Source organism: Gymnoscopelus braueri, assembly GCF_963280865.1.
Source record: "Gymnoscopelus braueri genome assembly, chromosome: 22".
Taxonomy (NCBI): domain Eukaryota; kingdom Metazoa; phylum Chordata; class Actinopteri; order Myctophiformes; family Myctophidae; genus Gymnoscopelus; species Gymnoscopelus braueri.
In genome coordinates, this window is record NC_137624.1 from 16,019,070 (window position 1) to 16,037,172 (window position 18,103).

Sequence of the window (18,103 nt, forward strand, 5' to 3'; positions counted from 1 at the left end):
GTTGTTGATGCGAAAACATCCTCATGAGCACACACACACACACACACATGCTCACACACACACACACACACACACACATGCTCACACTCATGTTAACATGTCCAGTCCTGCTCAACCTGTCCTCTTTCTCCCCTCCACAGGTTGTTGAACTTCAAAACAAACTGTCAGAAGAGTCTAAAAAGGCAGACAAGATGGAATTTGAGTACAAACGTGTCAAAGAGAAAGTGGACTCTCTACAAAAAGAAAAAGATGTAAACTTAACTATATTAAATATTGTGGATTGATCAGAAATGCAGCTTTTCTTTTACTTACTGTTCTTCTTTATTCCCGTCTTTGTTTTGTTCAATGGAATCCCTTATGAGTTTGCCCATTATTTCAGTGGTCAGTTTAAGTAAAATTGTTTTCTCCATCTATAATGAAAGAACAAATCTTTTCATTTTAGCTGGTTTCCTTTTGTAATGATCTAAGCTTATATTGTGTGTGTGTATGAGTGTGTGTCACTTAGGGCTGCAACTAGCTATTATTTTCTTCAATTATTAAAGATGCATGTTGTTTTTATATCATTGCATTGATAAATCAGACTAAATGTTTTAGTCTGATTAACCACTTAAGCCTTGTTGTATACTTCGACAAAATAGCTTATCTACAAGTTTATAACATGTTGCATCCCAGTGCGATGTGAGCTTGTAGATCTGCTATTACTAGAAATGTATTAGAAAAAAAAGACTTTCCCTCAAAATCAATTATTTTATTTAAAAAAAAAGATGGTCTTTTATAATGTATTAAATGTTGATTAGTTTGATTAACTGTTGCACCCCTAATCGCACTGTCTCTGTATTCATAGCGTATGAGGACTGAGAGAGACTCTCTGAAGGAGACCATTGATGAGCTCCATTGTGTTCAGGCCCAAGAAGGACGGCTAACCTCAGGTAAAATTAATGTGCTATATTTAACTGAGATTGTGCTGTTTATGCTCATAAATGATTTAATCACAGAATTTGGAGGTTAAATTACTTCTGTCATCTATCTCTATCTCTTTTACAATCACGTGCACACAAATGTGCACACTGATCCTTACAAAATATGTCATTAGGTCAATATGTGACTATAAAGGTGCCTTTTAGAATGCAGGCAAATTCCTTTTTAAATAACTTCCAGGGAATTGTCCAAGGGATTTAGCTCTGGAACCTACACATTGAGTACATTTATTTTTACACTGGCATCCAGACTCGGCATAACAGTGCTTTAATCCAGTGCCACCCAGTCAGGGTATTGAACTATAGTTGAAGAAACCTGACCAGTAATTATACAACTTTACAAAGATGGGTTAAAAAAGTCTGTATTATTTCACTGCTCTTGATTTGACTCTCTGTAGTAAAGTAGTGTCTCAGTCAGAGCGACAGACTTAATAACAGTAACATCTATTGTCTAGGTAAAGCCTCAGGCTTGTTCTCTCCACTTGTTATTTCTTGTTTACTTAACATATCTGATTAACTGGTTTGTCATTGAATAGAGTTACGTGAATTACAACTGATATTTTTGCATATTGCGAGGCATTGAAAGAAAAGTTGTTGTTGAAAAAAATTGTTGAATTGTTGTTGATGGACTGAATTTGACTGATGGAAGTTGTTTCTATTATAACTAAATTCCAACTGAGTGACTCATCCAGTTGGGTCACCCGTTGATATCCACACCCTGGAAATGTATATTATCAGTAAAAACATTAGACCGTTTGTCCGTGGGAAAACATGCGTCAGCATTTTGATCAAATATGTCTTATCTGCCCTGCACATTTGTTGCCCTTCTAATACAACTGTCTCTATTTGTCCAGGTCTTTTCCCAATGGTTGGTAATGAGGGCTCTGATTCCCTGGCTGCTGAGATCACCACTCCTGAGATTCGGTATGAACTATCTTTTGACTTCATTAAAAACAGAGGGAGTGGTAGGGATTATGGGCTGATCCCAAATGTCATTTTTCCTAAAGCATCTATTAATAAAAGGTTGCTTTTCGCATCAAGTGCATAAAAAAGTATATCCTTCAGGAAAAAAGCAACAACGATCAAAGCTATAAGGCTGTGTCTGTGCATCTTTGTATTCATAAGGATAAGAGGGAAGTATAGGGCAACAGATCAGCAGCACCTGAGAGTGATACACAGACCTACACTCTCTCTTTCCATTCCTCCTCTCTTCCAGCCGTCTAGAATACCTTCTGCCCTCACCGCACATTCCGTTCCTCCTGTAGCCCATGTTTACAATATGTCAGAAGTTAAGAATAGACATATTGATATTGGTATTGTCCTGTGAGGTTGATTACAAAACCGTGAGTTGGTTTCAAAGTTTTCTGCTTGACCACAATACAGGTTAATTAGACAGCATGTTCTCTCCAGACCGTTGCTCCTGTACTGTAGACCGTGTCAGGCTGTAACTACTCATTCCGAAAGCTTCCAGCCTCTCCCTGTTTTTCTGCTTCCACTGTGCTTTAAAGTCAGCTGAGAAATCTGGCAAGCGTGCCGAGTGTGTGTGTCATGTGTGTTATGTAATAGTCAGACTCCAGATGCTTGAGTTGCATCAGCCAAGCCTTAGCTTTCCAGCAGAGCTGTTTTTCTACTGGTATCATACCACCTCAGAATATCTTAACCATTTTGGGGGCGGGAACCCCTATTTGTAACTATACCTTTCAGGACGGGATCCCCTTTTGGGGTTCTTGTTGCTATGTACAGTATATAGCAAGCAACATACATTTGTTGTAATTTTTTAATCAATAGTTTTTCAGAAAGGTCAAGATTTAGAAGGCGTTTTTAGAATCGGCCTCAGGTCTAAATGGGTGCATAGGCCTACAGTAGGTTTGTCTCTGTGCGCTTCACCTGCATAGTGAAGAAAAACCTTTAAGGGTTAGCATTAACCCAAACAAAATGGACATGGTGGGTTTATTATGCAAATGTAGTTTTTTTTGTTTGTTTTTGGTTGATTGGAAAACATAGGTTAATATATTGAGTCTTTAGAGACAACCGTCTAGATTCGTTTGTTTGACAGGTCTCTTTAAATCATTAAAATGGCACAGAGAAGTGCATAGTCTGTATTGTGTCATTCATGTAACCATCCAGAGAATTGTATTATATTCGGCAAGCTACTTCATCCTGCCACAAAATATAAACTGGGCTTTAGTTTGCCTCGCCTGACTTATAATAGACTCAGTCTTTCATAGGTCTGTGTTAAGTTGCGGCCTAGACAAGCTCAGCTTGTGCTAGTTAGCAGCAGAGAGTACTGTATGTCTGGAAACGTTTACAGTAGTTGGTGAGCCCCACCCTTAAAGAGACAGCACTGAATACAACCATGTAAACTCTTAGGTAATGACTGACTGAATTTCAAACATCGCTTTCAGCTACACTTTATATCTACACGCATACTGTGCATCTACAGTCATTTCTAGACCTAAGATTTCACATTTAATTGTGGAATATTTAAGAATGCAATGTGCAGTGCACTTTTAATTTTTGCATTTACACCGAACACCACATAGAACTATTCCAGTATTAATAATAGATTTGTGATATACTGTTTTTGCTGTTTATGTCTTGTTCTGATACTGCACTGGATGGCTGATCTAAGCTCACAACACGTCACAATTCGTTGTAAGCTTGTAAATCTGTTATTTTTGTAGAATCTTCGCCACAAAATAGGGACTCTAGGGTTCAAGTAGTTAATGAATCTTGGACAAATATTGCATCTCCATGGTGGATCCATTTTCTTTTGAAACGCTGAACTGACTATCATTTTCAGATTTAGAAATGAATGATTTGCTTATGAAACCCTATCACACTAAAGCATTGTACCAGTTCAGATGAAATACAACCCTGTGACTGTCCTCTTCTTCATTTCAGAGAGCATTTGATTCGTCTTCAGCATGAGAACAAGATGTTGAAGCTGGCTCAGGAGGGATCCGACAATGAAAAGATTGCTCTGCTGCAGAGTCTATTGGAAGATGCCAACCGTAGAAAGAATGAGCTTGAGACAGAGAATAGGTCAGAATTAACACACACACACACACACACGCACACACACACATACACACACGCACGCATATAGCAGCCCTAGTCTGATGCCAGCCATGCAAGGAATGACTGAAAGGCTAATTAAGGGTCTCAGTTTACATATACTTGGTCATGACACATTTTAAGCACGTCATGTTTTTCAGTTGAAAATTGTTAATTTCTTTTGAGCAACACGGTTGTACAGTATGTATTTAAATGTACATTAGCCTTAAGCGTTGATGGGCACACAGGATGTGACTTTGCCAATTGCCTACATGTTTTTGGAGATTTTACGTTGTGTATTTGTTTTGTTGTCTGTTGTTGTTTTCTTTTGTGAGTGTTGTCTGTTTGTTTTTGTTTTGTTTTGATGTTGTTTATATCTTACTCAATTTATCCTTTTTCTTATTAGTCTATCCTATTAATTATTTTCTTCACTGTTTGGAGATGCTCTGTTTATATGCCTATTTGCTTCAGTAAATGTCTGTACTACCTATGAGTATGTAAAAGTACAAAAATGAATAAACAAAACGTTTAAAAAAAACAAAAACAATGGCGTTTTACCAAGTGGGAAGCTGCCGGTCTGAAAAGTGAAGCTAGTGCGGAAATAACTTAAACCTCCTTTCTATCTAATGGCCACCAGGGGCAACTTCAGTGGTTGCAAAATGTTTGATCGTATGGAAGCCTATGGAAAAATGACCCTAATAATCATGTTATTTATTACCTCAGTAAACATTTTACTGTGTGTTTAGTTGCTAGTTTCAAGTCCTTTCATCCAAATATGATCACTTCCAGTTACAGAACATGGCGACCGCGACATACATAGCAAATATAGGGACAGTCAATCTGTCCATATATATATATATTTTCTGTCTGTTTAGCTCTTATTATATTTGTTTTTTTTATAGGTTAATAAACCAACGTGTGATGGAGGGACAGAGTCAGGTAGAGGAGCTACAGAAAAGCCTTCAAGAAGAGGGAACCAAATCAGAAGATGTGAGTAGTGTCACTGGCTCAGTATATGTGAGCTTTATGGTTTGTGTGCATGTTTGGTATAGGTTTATTATGTACTGTAGGTCAGCACCAATCCAACCAATTGCAATTCCTATGCAATGCACAGGGCAAATAAAGATGATTCTGATGTCAGGAGCACCTAATCTTGCTATATATTGTGTTACAATTGTTTAGAAGAACATGTTTGCTTAACAACAGACAGCTACAGTAGAACTATGGCAGCCTTTTGCTTATTACTAGGCATACAGTAGTTTGCTTATTACTAGGCTCTGGCTGATACGACAAGCCTCCAACCTACTACTTACTAGGCCTAGAGTTGAATTATTAAAACAAAAATGTTAAATTGCAATTACTTTCTTTAACCAAGCCAAAACCACAGAAACCTTTAATCACTCAGCAATAACAAACGCATAGGATTATGTCACTGTACTGCTCTAGTTTCAAATGGTTCAGAAAATATAAATAAACTTTCTGGGCAACATAAATTGGTTCCTATAAGTACCAAAGCAGATTTGACCTTTTGAGTGACTGATCCAATCACAAGCATTTGTAGAAGTCCCTGTGTCCACTGGGAAGAACCACATGAAATAACTGCTGGTAGTGTAGCAAGCACTATGAAATATGAATATAAAACCCATACTATGACAATTGAATTTCCCACTGGCTCAATAAAGGTCTGTCTATCTACAGTATCTGTACGCACAAAAACGTATGATTCGTTCACCTGGATTCAGACAGACGAACACCTTTTGGACTGCACGGGATGTGATATCGTAGGCTATTCCCATTCTTTATAAACTAAAGAATGGGAATAGAATATATATTACATCAAATTATTTTGTGTCTTATTACTTTATGTAATTATTCTACTATATATGTAACTATGAAATGCATCTTTCTCTCAATATTCTTCTGCAAATTAAAAATTTAGTAAACGGACATTTTATTTACCAATTTTATCCAGGAGAGAGAACTCATACAGGAAACTGTAATTGGAACTGGAACACTATACTGATGAATTATTCTTTCTCCTGGCTGAAATTGGTGACCCAACTGAAAATGTATTTTCTGTTTACTAAAGATCTGGAGAGACAGGGAGACCACTGTTACGAACAAACACTCTCTAGCAATGATTACTATCAGAATATAGAACTTTAACTTTTTAACACAACTTTTTTTTTGCCAATGCAATTGGAGCAGTTATTAACCTCAGAAGCCATGGAAAAGCTCTATTTAATACAAGACAGTGGTGTTCAACAAAAGAAGCCTAGTGGACACAGGGCCTCACTTTCACTTTCTTTACTTACTATACCATTCCTATTATAGATGCCTGTTTGTTGTGAGATGTCTTGACTAACTCATTCTGACACTAACCTAACACCCATGTCATGTCATCCATGTTGTGGTGATCCTTTTCTGTGTGTTTTCTTCTGTGTGCATGGGTATTGTGTTGTTATGTCACTTGTGTGTTCTAGCATTGGAAAGGTAGTTGTTTTCTTAAGATGGCTACAAGCCTTGTTTGTTGAAGACTCCAGGGGATTGGGTTGCCTCAAATCAACGATGACATTGCCAGGAAGTAGCCATATTTGTCATGGCATCACCATGGGTGCGTCCCAAACCTTCAAAAATCACTTCTCCCTTACCTGTGCTATACCGCCTTTTTTCTGTGACCTTGAGAATGATGTTTATGCCACCATGATACCTGCTGGTTAAATAGTGGAGGTTTAGTACTTAAAGCCTCTCCTGTAGTTTCATTTCATGGTGGGTACTGGATACAGAGGTGTATCTCCTAAATTATAGCACTATTTGACGTATTTATGGCCACAATCACCCGATCGAATATGTAGTATGTTTCGCTATCAACTTGCAAAGATCATTTTATGCAACTCATCTACTATAATTTGGTCATCAACTACCATGTAGTTTGTGTGTATGGTTTGTGCATGTTCATCGCTGTTTCCAACCAGCTGCTATGTGTCTTTGCTGCATGACCAACCTATCTAAAACACAAAATCTTTGTTTTTCTGTGGGTTTCTGGTTTCATATCTGCCTATATAGAAATCAACTTATTTGTATGAGTTTGTTCAGTTAAAATGTCTTAATACAGTTTTTGCCCACTGTACTTAAAATCCTTTATATTTATTATATATATTGATTGATATTCAAACTTTTGAATGGATTGGCCCGGGCATTTTGATGTTCCTTCTCTAAGCACTACGTTTTATACTATACCTCATCATCCTTGTCAAATATGGACTTTGAATACTTAAATTAAATCAGTTTGAAGCCCTATTTCATTAATTATTTGCTTAGCCTTATTTTGCACAGATGGGCAGGGGAGACAACCAATGAGTCTAATGCTATCTACTCAAACAAAACATACAGGATTGGCACGTCTGTGTTTCTTTACATTTATCACCCCTACCCTCCCATATCAGGCTATAGTAAGTGTAGCCTCTCCTATAGGCTATGGAGTTTTTTTATACTTCTCAATGCTGGTGTGGCTAAAGAATCTTTTCTAGCGCTTCTTATATGCCTCAACTCAATAATAGCTGTGCATATACTAATAATAATATTTTACTTACTGTAAGTAAAGTGTCAATATCTAATATGAAAAGGGGTTGGAGAACACCACAGTAACACATGTGGTGTATCACATTGAACAAATGTTGAACAGAAATGTTTCTATATTGTACATTTATATTTATTTATACATTGCTGAGATTATTTGAATTGATTTAAAGTGACATTATGCACAGTTATTACAGCATGTGTACTTCAGTAAGCGATTCCTGCGCCAGTCAATCAAGCCAGTTATTTTCGAGAGGGCTCGTTTTGGTTCACTCTGCGTCCTGCGTATGTGCAAGGTTTTACAATGAATGCTTGACTTTTTAAATCACTTGAAAACTAAGCAGTGCGGCCTTGAGGCTTGTGAGGCGCGCTTCACAAGCCTCAAGGCCTCGATGTTTGCCTTCCGATTTGCCAAGCCGTGGTGTACAGAAATGTATAGGTTATCACGTGAACCATTACAAGTGATCCCTCCGCACATCTCAGCCAATCACAGTCATGGGGGCAGAGTTTTAAGGATGATTAGCTTGGGAATGGTGTACTTATTAGAATTGTGTTACCACAGGTGGAAGATTTTGTAATTTTTTCCTCCTTTTGGTTCATGAGGTCTCTTTCTCCTATCAGAATGTTTTTCTTTTGATATTGATGCAGCTACAGTATTATGTCTTCTGGATCTAGGATCTGTCTTACCTTCCCTAGGGTCAGTCTTACCTTCCCTAGCCATAGTCTGGAGTCATGATTATTATTTTTTCCTCAATATCCCTGTTTCTTACTGATTCTTCTATGCTTTTAGCTGCTGGTTTAGATGCAATCTGAGCGTGTAATCCTGTGTCCAATGCTGTGTAGATATCTCGTTTCCCATGATACTGTGGCCTACCACATCAGATATCACGTTAGATGGGAACACAGCCTACAAGTTCCCCCTTTCATAAGCTCAAAATGCAACAGTATGCAAACAAAGCTTATATTTTATTCTATCATTGGAATGCTTGTATTTTCTTCATGGTAATCAAATCTTGAAAATCAGCCACATTGTTTGTCTTGGTGGCGGGAAATCATATTATTTTGTAAGATTACTAATTTCGGTGTCTTTATGGGATCATACCAAATTTTTGATTAAGTTGTCACAGTGGTGCTCTGTTCTAAACATTCTGTGTTATGCAGTGCCCTCTGTTGGATGCCAAGGGAAATGTACAGGATTTCCTGTAAATCAAAGACTTTTGTTTTTTCCCCCTTTCCCTACAAGGGGTCCACTTCTGAAGATCCCTATAGTCATAAATAATCACTCCATGGGGTTTCCTCTACTCCATGGTGTATTCTAACAGGATGTGTGTATTTAAATACACAAATTAACAACACATTGGGTGCCAGAATTTTATAATAACAGAATACGTTCGGTGCCTGGAATCTCACCGTTGCGTTCCATTGTGCTGTTTAAAGCTGTAGACTCCATGGCGAGCGATCAATGAAAAAAAAAAGCATGCCTCCATTTTGCCCGATGGGCCTGGCTAACGGCTGGAACGATAACATCTTTCACGCGGGTCACAATGGCAAAGCGATCGCGGATACAAAATGAGTCGTTTTCCCCAGCGTAAAAAGTTTCGGAGTTATAGGGGTTTTAGAGAAGGAAATAGAACGGAAGCGGATGGGGAGCCATGTTTTTGACACGGTGATCCATCTGTCCCTTCCTTCTCAGAATCGCCTAGGGTGATTCCAGAGCTGCTCTAGCCCCTCCCGCGTGGAAAGAAACGAAAAAAAATAAAAAGCCGTATATATACTTTTTTGGTACTCCACGGGTGTATTTGCACAAAGGTGTATATATACGTTTTTGGCACTCAATGTGTTAAAACCATTTATTAAAATGTGTATTGCAATTCTCGTGTTCATCCAGCAGAGTGGCTATTGAAACTTTTGGGGATTGTCTTCTAGCCTTGATTTTGATTGAATTGACTACATAATGAGTTTACTTACTTTTTGTCTCTTTCAGTCATCCATTCTGAAGAAGAAATATGAAGAGCACATGTAAGTCATACTTTTGCTTCATCATGAATACATTTTTGATTGAGTCACACCTTGTGTAGTGCTTTACTCAAACATGAAATAATTGACTTAATTTGAAGCCCATACCTAAAGTTAGTGCACGTGCTTAACCTAACGGTGTCGGTTGGTGCATTGGCCACATAACCACAATGGTCCTAGTACAATTCCGGGTTGAGGCCTTGACAACTCACTCATCCATGGAATGCTAACAGAGCCCAGTCAAGTCTTGGTGTGTTCTGCTGTTAATAATCTGCTTACTCCCCCAGGTCGAAACTGCGTGAGTTGAAAGAAGATGTGTTGAAGAAAAATGCCCTTATTGACGACATGGAGCCCAAGTACAATGCTAGCTGTGAGTTCTGAGTCTATTACATTCTGCATGAGTGTAATCGGGTACCATCCATTGTCTTTTATGAATATTGTGCATGACAGACATCACAGTAAGAAGATAAATGCACCCAGTCATACAAAACAACATATTGCATAGTAATACTGTAATACATAGACAATACATAAACCAAATATATGGATAAAATAAAATATCGGAACATAGGCATTGGTAGTTGAAAAAGGTCAAACTCTGTAACAAGGTTAAATAGAATTAATCAGTACACCTTTGGCTAATTCAAATGCAATATTTTCTGTTCTATCCATTCAGCCCAACGTGTGGAAGAGCTGGAGGAGGCCTTGAAGAAGAAAGACGATGACATGAAACAAATGGAGGAGAGATATAAGAAATATTTGGAAAAGGCCAAGAGTGTAAGTGCATTATAATTATAAATAATTACCAAAGACAAGGAGCTAAGAATGCAAGCCTATTATGATGACAAAATACAAGCTACATAAGATATAATGTAAGACACAGCTCTTTCCTAAGAAAGGAATATTGATAAAAGTAGGGCCAAAATTGTATCTTGAGAATTTTCAGCCATTTAAGATTTTCCGCTCTGAAAGGATTGAGAAATATGGGCTCTGGCTAAGTTGTTAACTCAGGCTGTGGTGGAAGAAGTACTCGGATACCACAATGTAGAAATACTATGTTAAAAGTCCAAATTAAAATATTGTTGAGTAAATGTACAAAAGTATTGGTATCAAAATATACTTTTGGTTACCTACCAGTTGGTTGGCTAATGCTCCAATTCTATTGTGCTTTATATGGTCTATGACTATGTAATATAATATATCTCTGCTGTCCAGTGCGAACCTGCTAACTCCAAAACGCTCATTGTTAAGGAAACAAAATAAACAAAATATACGTTTTTCAGGAAATGAAGAAAACCTTATATTTTTAAAACAAAGCAATACTGCCTCATCAAAGTTGGTATAGTGACTTTATATATTGTCAGATACTTGCATGTGTCATTATATTATCAACACTTTAACCAAATCCAGCGCAAGTGGAGTTAGTAGTTTCATACGAGCAGAAATCAAGCTGAAATGGAGTTAGGAGTCTGAACAACAATAGCTCCACTCGCTGCTGAGGGTTCAAAAGGGTATAAATTCCCAAAAGCTAACAATGGATCTCCAAGCTCACAATGCATCACAATAACGTGTGAATTAATGCCCTGATGCTTCATGACACTTATTATATAGGCCTACAATAATAAACAGGACTTTAAATAATAAACAGGACTTAAAATTTTACAATAACTTCTGCAAAGAGGGGTTCACCGAGTTGGAGTTGGAGTAGAACTAGCGCGACAGAAATGCTATGAACTCCTTTCTTCTTGTCACATTGCTCTCCTCATTAAACACTTCATAGATTTTAGAAATATAATTACTTGTTTTCATAACATTAGTGTCAGTGCTAAGTTTGATAAACAGGTACACTGCATAGTTTTAACAGACTACGGGGAGAAAAACCCTGCCGTTTAGTTTGTTTATGTGCTGCATGCTCCTCCTCTCTCACTGTGCCAGCGCGCTCTGCCTGTAGGAGAGGGTGGGAGTTGTGTGGTGTTGACGGACAGTTTGAGGATCCAATGGAGTTGTTAGGTTTTGTCAGAGGCGCCTTTTAATACTTTTCATAGGTTTTTTACACAGACGTAAAGGGTGTTCAATAGCGTTGATTTATGAAAAAAAGAAGAAGCTGAAAATGGATTTAGCTGGTTCGTCCTGGACGATATTCTCTATATAATCTGTGTGCATATGCCCTTCTAGGTGATCCGGACCTTGGACCCCAAACAGAACCAGGGCACAGGCCCAGAGGTGCAGGCCCTGAAGAACCAGCTGCAAGAGAAGGTCAGAATGCTGCACTCCCTGGAGGTAATGTATTTGTCTCACTTTCTTAAGTGTATGTCTATCTGTGTCTATTTGTCTCAGTGTGTAACTCTGTCTCTCTCTCATATTTCAGCCTACGGTTGATTTCAGCATACTTCTATCTGACCCTGTACAAAAGAGATTGTAGGTTTGCGATGTTATTTGAACTTTTGTTGAACTTTTTTATTTCCTCCAAACAGAAAGAGATGGACAAGACGAAGACCCAGAGAGATTACGAGGAGAAGCTGATTGTTTCGGCCTGGTACAACATGGTAAGGTGGTTTTTGTCTTTGAATGCTATCCTATACAGGTGAACACTGCCAGGGGCTAAGCAGAAGAAACAAGATAAACGTAGAAAACAGGCAAATTATAGGTTACACGCTTCAAAGAATTACTCATAATGCATAGGTCATATAACATTAATTTAGGCCAAAGTAATCCATTAATCCGTACAATTATGCCTGGAACGGTGTAAAGTGTTCATATATCATCATAATATTTGATTTGGCCATGACCACTGATATGCGAGATCTGCACTGGTCAGCACAAAATCTACCATCATCTTGTGATGGGCAGTGGTTTTGGATTTGATTTGATTTTAAAAGTCTGCTAGTGTGTTTGGGTTGTTAGAGTTCATGGTAGGAGTATTTGTACCAACTGTGGTTACTCTACTCATTTGAGCAGTGCATGCAGGGAGGCACCTTGGCCACTAGAGGGTAATATAGGCTTGTGCATGGTTGTATTTGTAACACCTACTGCAAGTTGCTGCATAATATATTTTATTAATGTATTGTATCTGATAATTACAATGAAACAGTATATTACCAGTTTTCTTCTCCCCCCCCCCCCCTTCTCAGTATTGTTTATTGGGTTTTTCCCATGTCCTGTTGAATTTTGCAAATGACCCCCCCCCCCTCCCTTTTACACCTAATCTTTTCTAAACCCTTACTGCGTTAAACCATACACCAAACCATTGGTGCGTTTCAAAATCCTCTGTGTTAATATTCACACTTTCAGGGTTAACTCTGATGATTTTACGTAAGTTGTATTAATCTTCTGTTCAATGTGTTTGTCTTTCCAGGGCATGTCTCTGCAGAAGAAGGCGGCTGAAGACCGGCTCGCTAACACTGGTTCTGGACAGTCCTTCCTGGCTCGGCAGAGGCAGGCCACCAGCACACGCCGTAGCTGCTCCGGTCACGTCCAATCGGCTACCGCAAGGTAGACTACACCATGGCGCCAGAGAGCATCATTGCGCCAAACCACCATACAATTCTCCCAAACGTAGATAGATGTCAGGTTTTTATTTTGGAACACACGCTTCCAATTCATATCGAATAGTGGTTCCCGTTTCCCTTCTTTCTCTGAAATTAATTCTTCCTTCTTTTTTTTGTTGTTCTGATCAGATCCTTGAGGTAGAGATGACAGGCCATGTATACCCTGAAGCCCTTTATTTTTCTGAGTATACGTCCCTTTGATGGTAGACATTCGTCCTTAATGTCTTTTATTCCTGCCCTATGGGTCCTAACATTTCCGTGATGTTAGACATGGTGAACAGTCGAAAAACAGTACCACCCCTCCCCCGGACAACACGTACCCCTCCTCAACTTTGTGACAGGATCTAGCCTCACTACATTGGTACAGGCAAGCAGAACAAAGCTGAAACAAGGCAGTTAAACAAAGAGTAAACTACTCCACTACTCTGTCTCACACTCTCCTCCTCTTGGGAACACACTGTTCTCGTGTTCTCATTAAGAGAAACGTCTCTACCTGTTCATGCAGTATTTATGCACCTGACATCCCATTTGAGATTAACTTTTTTCTTTTTCCCCTTTTTGATTGGAGATGGTGTTTGCTTTTCAGTTAATTCATTATTTTACCTGTAGCTTAAATTTCAGATATATTTGTCGATGAATGTCTTTGAATCTTTGTATACAAATGGTTGATATTTTCATAAAATGGCTCTACAGCAGTGTTTAATTTATTACATGTACTGTCCTGTGGAATGAGGTCAGTGTTGAGGAGGTAGTAATGGATAGAGAGGTATAGAAAATGGAAGATGTAAGTACTAGTAACCTGGTGATAACAATATTCTCATGTCAAGTGTTAATTTTGTTGGTGTTAACTATGTGTGGTGGGTTTAGTGATCTTCAGATAGTCTTAGAATTATGGGAAATCTACAGTGAGCTATCAATCATTTGGAAACACAAAACAGGAAAACATAGATGACTCTTTGGCAGAAAGGCGGTGTTATGCATACTGCTTTCTCTATGCTGCTTCTGCAATGTAGTGAAAATAATTCTGTCACTTGCCAAAAGTATAAGACGTTAAACTGAACAACTATTAGTCATTACACTATATGCATCCTAACCCATTGCTTCCTGATTATCTAGCTGCCAGTTGGATTAAGTTGCGCTCCCTCACTATATGAGTAAAGACGGATTTGATTCAGTGTAGTTGCAGGACTTTCATAATAGCAGAACAGGTTTTACCATTGGATAAATGTGGTTTTGGTTATAAACTAGTATTCCTAATTTAATGACAGATGAGAGCGTAAGAACTTTGCAGAGTTTATGGATTATGTGTTTGTCAGTCAGTATTATGTTTTTGTCCATGCCAACTAGCCCTCTTGATTTTTCCAGATAATCCCAAATAATCTCAATAGGAATACTGTAGGTCATCCATCAATTAACATTGTATGCTCAGTCTGTAGTCTGTTGATTGTTTTATCTGGTACATGAGTGATTTCCCATAGGCTGAAAGAGCTCTTGTATTAACCCTGCTGCCCTGCTGTTAGTCTCAGTAGCCAGGCGATCAGAGATCTCCACCTACTGATCCATCTGGGGACATCTAAATTCAAGGAATGGGCTAAAAGTGAATGGAAACCGTTCCGAAATATAATAAAATAACGGCATCTCATAAAGACAGTAGGCGGAAATCCCTGGTCATCTGGCTACTCAAGCTTACCCTGCTGTAAGCCTGCCTAAATCAGGACCCAAACACTACACTAAAAAGTGCCATCTGACTGGTCTCCTTTCTTTCTCTCCTCCCTCAACAGCAATGTTACTGCATGACCACGCCTCCAATGAGCTTACCAAATCTGGTTTGGCCTGGCTTGGGTTGAACTGGGCTGGGCTCTGGCATGTCCTGCATGATCTACCTGCCTGTCTACCGTTTGCATGACTTATTGTTGAGTTGAGCCTGCAAATAATCAAGCTGCCACCAGCAGTATGAGTACTTAAAACTCTGTAACAAACGGATGAGGTGGAGGGGAATGGGTGTACCTCCACCACTCCGACGACTCTTCTCTTCCCTGCTTCCAGCTCTCCTATCACCTCTCCTTTCCAGAACACTCTTTTCGTCCATCTACTCTTTTCCTCCCTTGTTCCTCGTGGACATAACTGCTTTTGCTTCCACTCTGCAGCTACTCCATTATGATTCAACCCAAGGCACATTGGAGGGTAGATATAAGCCACTTTCTGGTCTAAAAATGTATCAAACATTACATTGACCAAACAGCGTTTTGTATAGTATTGGTTTATATCATGACATGGGCAGACTGTGTCAGGATACCTCACTTATGTGTTTCCCCTCCGTTCAGAACACTGGTGGTAGGAAGGATATTGAAATCACCAGAGGGAAAACTAATTAAGAAGTAGATTTGTATGTTTTTGTTTTTTTGTTGGGTTTGACAATGACTTAATGATCAATGGTTGGCAAACGGTTTTATATCTAATCATATTTTGTTGCTGTTTATAGTGTTTATAGCTTGCAGAGCAGTTCAAATAGCAATGTCTTTGTCACTGTGTTACTTTTTCTAAAACAGCACATGGCAAAACCGATAACCTACCCCTTCTCGTGACGTACTCTGCAACATATTAAAAGTGCTTTTACCTCAACTTAGTGAGTGTACCATAAATATCAGGAGCAATTGGAGAGTATGTGTGGTAGTGTAATTGATAGACTTTGACCTCCTGGCCCCAAAGGTTTGTAATGCTATCCCTGAGGAGCATAGGCTGTCAGATTCAGTCATTAACCTGCTTTTAAAATACATTTTAACAGACATGGTATTATAGTGGAAAAAAGCCCTCATTAAGCCCATGAGTACAGCTCATGTGCTATATAGGATGTAGTTGAATATTTCTATTGGAAATTTGCAGTGCCTTGTAGTCAAACGCTTTTTCAAATAGATTCTCTAAACAAAATAACTGATTATTACATCTGCCAATGAAGTTGAATGCAACTCATTCTAGTTTCTGAGGTTTATTGCTGATCATTTTCTAAATCAAAATAAACATTACTCTGTAAAGTTCTGAGTTTATGGAACCAAACACAGGTCTGTTTGGTTCTGTTTGTATACTCTGATAGTTAAATTAACTATGGATTTTACTGTGTACTGTCCCTGTGAGTCAGTGCTCTTTAGATGTAGATGGCTTAATGAGGACTTTTCACTTAATTCTTTGTTTTTGTTCCATTTGCCTGTTTTGTTATATAACTTTTTTAAGTGCTATTTATTATTTATAATTTTAATGTTTACCCCTAATTAGGTTACTGTGGATGTAGGGTTTCACAGCATAAACAGTTCATGTCCATAATTTGCTAAATATGGATGATGTTAATAGCTTGTTTTGTATGAAAATGTAAGTCCCCTCTCATGTGTCTAAATTTGCTTCCATATTCCCTGTTACATCAATAAAAAGTAGTTTGCATATAATGGCATTAAAAGAAATGCCTTCATGTGTTGCCATGATTAGATAGCAGAGAAATGATAAGGCTTTCCCATAATGTACAACTGAAATGAATTTTAATGGTTACAGTGTTGTCAAAGCAGTAAGCACAAGAGGAGACAACTTTTTTTTAAAAGTGTCTTAATGCTGTCTGTCCGTTGTTGGAGATTTTGCATATGTCCCAAGTGAAAATACAAAAGAGCTAGTTTGTAAGCCACTTGCCATTAACCGCCACAGCCTAGGCTAAGTAAAGTCAAGTTATACTGGTCTCCTAACCGTCCATCCCCATACGTGTTGGTCTTAGTAACAGTATGGCAGAGTGGTTAAATGCTGGGTAAATGAAACAGTGTTTTAAAAATATTTCCCTTTAAAGAAGAGATGCAGCATACGTAGTAAACTGTGATGTACATTTCTGCCACAATTCAGCTGCAGCAAATGAGGCACTCTTGTTTTGCTTATAAGTGTATACATAATGATAATGTATACTGGATTAGCTCCGTTTTGGGGTAAATAAGGAGTTGTTACATTTTGGCTGAATTCATTTAGCCTATGGAAAGCAATAAGTCTGGTCTATAAAATTATTCTTTAGAATTTAATTGAGAGTAGAAAAATATGTTATTGTTGCCCAAAATAAATAAAAAACAAATCACAATGTAAAGCCAAATGTTTACTTTATTGTATGACGGTGCCACTTGTAAAAGATTTAGGCCTAGTTGATTTTCAGGCAAAAGTAGGAATTTGGCTTATATTAAGAATCCCAATTTGTATTCCACAATACATTATTACTTACACATATAAGACAAAATGGGTGCCTGAGTTCTGTGTGGGATGGTCTAATGTGCATTTGAGATTTTAAAACAACTAAAGGCTATTAACAGGTCAGAATCTTATCACCACCACACATGTAATGAGTGCTGTATTTTATACTCACAGGAAGATGTTTTTTTCCTTGTCTTTTATTTTAATTTTACTGAATTAGTAAATAAGTAGTAAATAACCTTTCCATTTGCCAAGTTTTATATTGCTTGTATACAAATACTCTGTACATACTGTGTGTGAGAAACTGTGGAAGTTTGGTCATTTGACAAGGAGAAAAGAAAAAGGATTAGCTGGATTTAATAAAATCTGTCCATTGAGGACATGTTACAAATATGCTTCCTATACTGCAAAACTTGGAATTAAAATGTAAATAAAGCTTGTATAAAACACAGCCTCTTTGTTTGTGTGTGTGTGTGTTTTGGCCATTTGAAAATAGCCGATCTACAAGCTCACAATGCCTCGCAAGGCATTGTGAGCTTGTAGATCGGCTATTTTAAAAAGATTTGTATACATTTGAAAACTTGTGACATGGGACATTCTGCATAATGAGTATCTCTACTTTTGGTACTTTAAGTACAGTTTGATACCAACACTTTTGTACTTTTACTCAAGTAAATTTGAATTCCGGACTTTCACTTGCAACAGAGTATGTCTACA

At 38.1% G+C, this 18,103-nt stretch overlaps 1 protein-coding gene across 3 annotated transcripts in view; it reads left to right on the top strand.

Moving 5' to 3' along the window:
• The window catches only part of hook3 (hook microtubule-tethering protein 3), a 37,481-nt gene extending 19,644 nt beyond the window's left edge, over nt 1-17,837 (top strand). Inside the window, exons 13-24 of one of the 3 annotated variants that reach the window (XM_080419186.1) lie at nt 141-251; nt 845-929; nt 1,832-1,901; nt 3,882-4,022; nt 4,937-5,024; nt 9,598-9,632; nt 9,917-9,999; nt 10,306-10,406; nt 11,805-11,909; nt 12,104-12,175; nt 12,985-13,121; nt 13,307-17,837. In XM_080419186.1, the coding sequence (XP_080275312.1) occupies nt 141-251; nt 845-929; nt 1,832-1,901; nt 3,882-4,022; nt 4,937-5,024; nt 9,598-9,632; nt 9,917-9,999; nt 10,306-10,406; nt 11,805-11,909; nt 12,104-12,175; nt 12,985-13,121; nt 13,307-13,319 (1,041 nt within the window). In that variant the 3' untranslated portion in view covers nt 13,320-17,837. Of the gene's footprint in view, nt 1-140; nt 252-844; nt 930-1,831; nt 1,902-3,881; nt 4,023-4,936; nt 5,025-9,597; nt 9,633-9,916; nt 10,000-10,305; nt 10,407-11,804; nt 11,910-12,103; nt 12,176-12,984 lie in introns of all 3 variants that reach the window. The other 2 variants (XM_080419185.1, XM_080419187.1) reach the window with 2 other exon arrangements.
• Nucleotides 17,838-18,103: the final 266 nt, after the last annotated feature.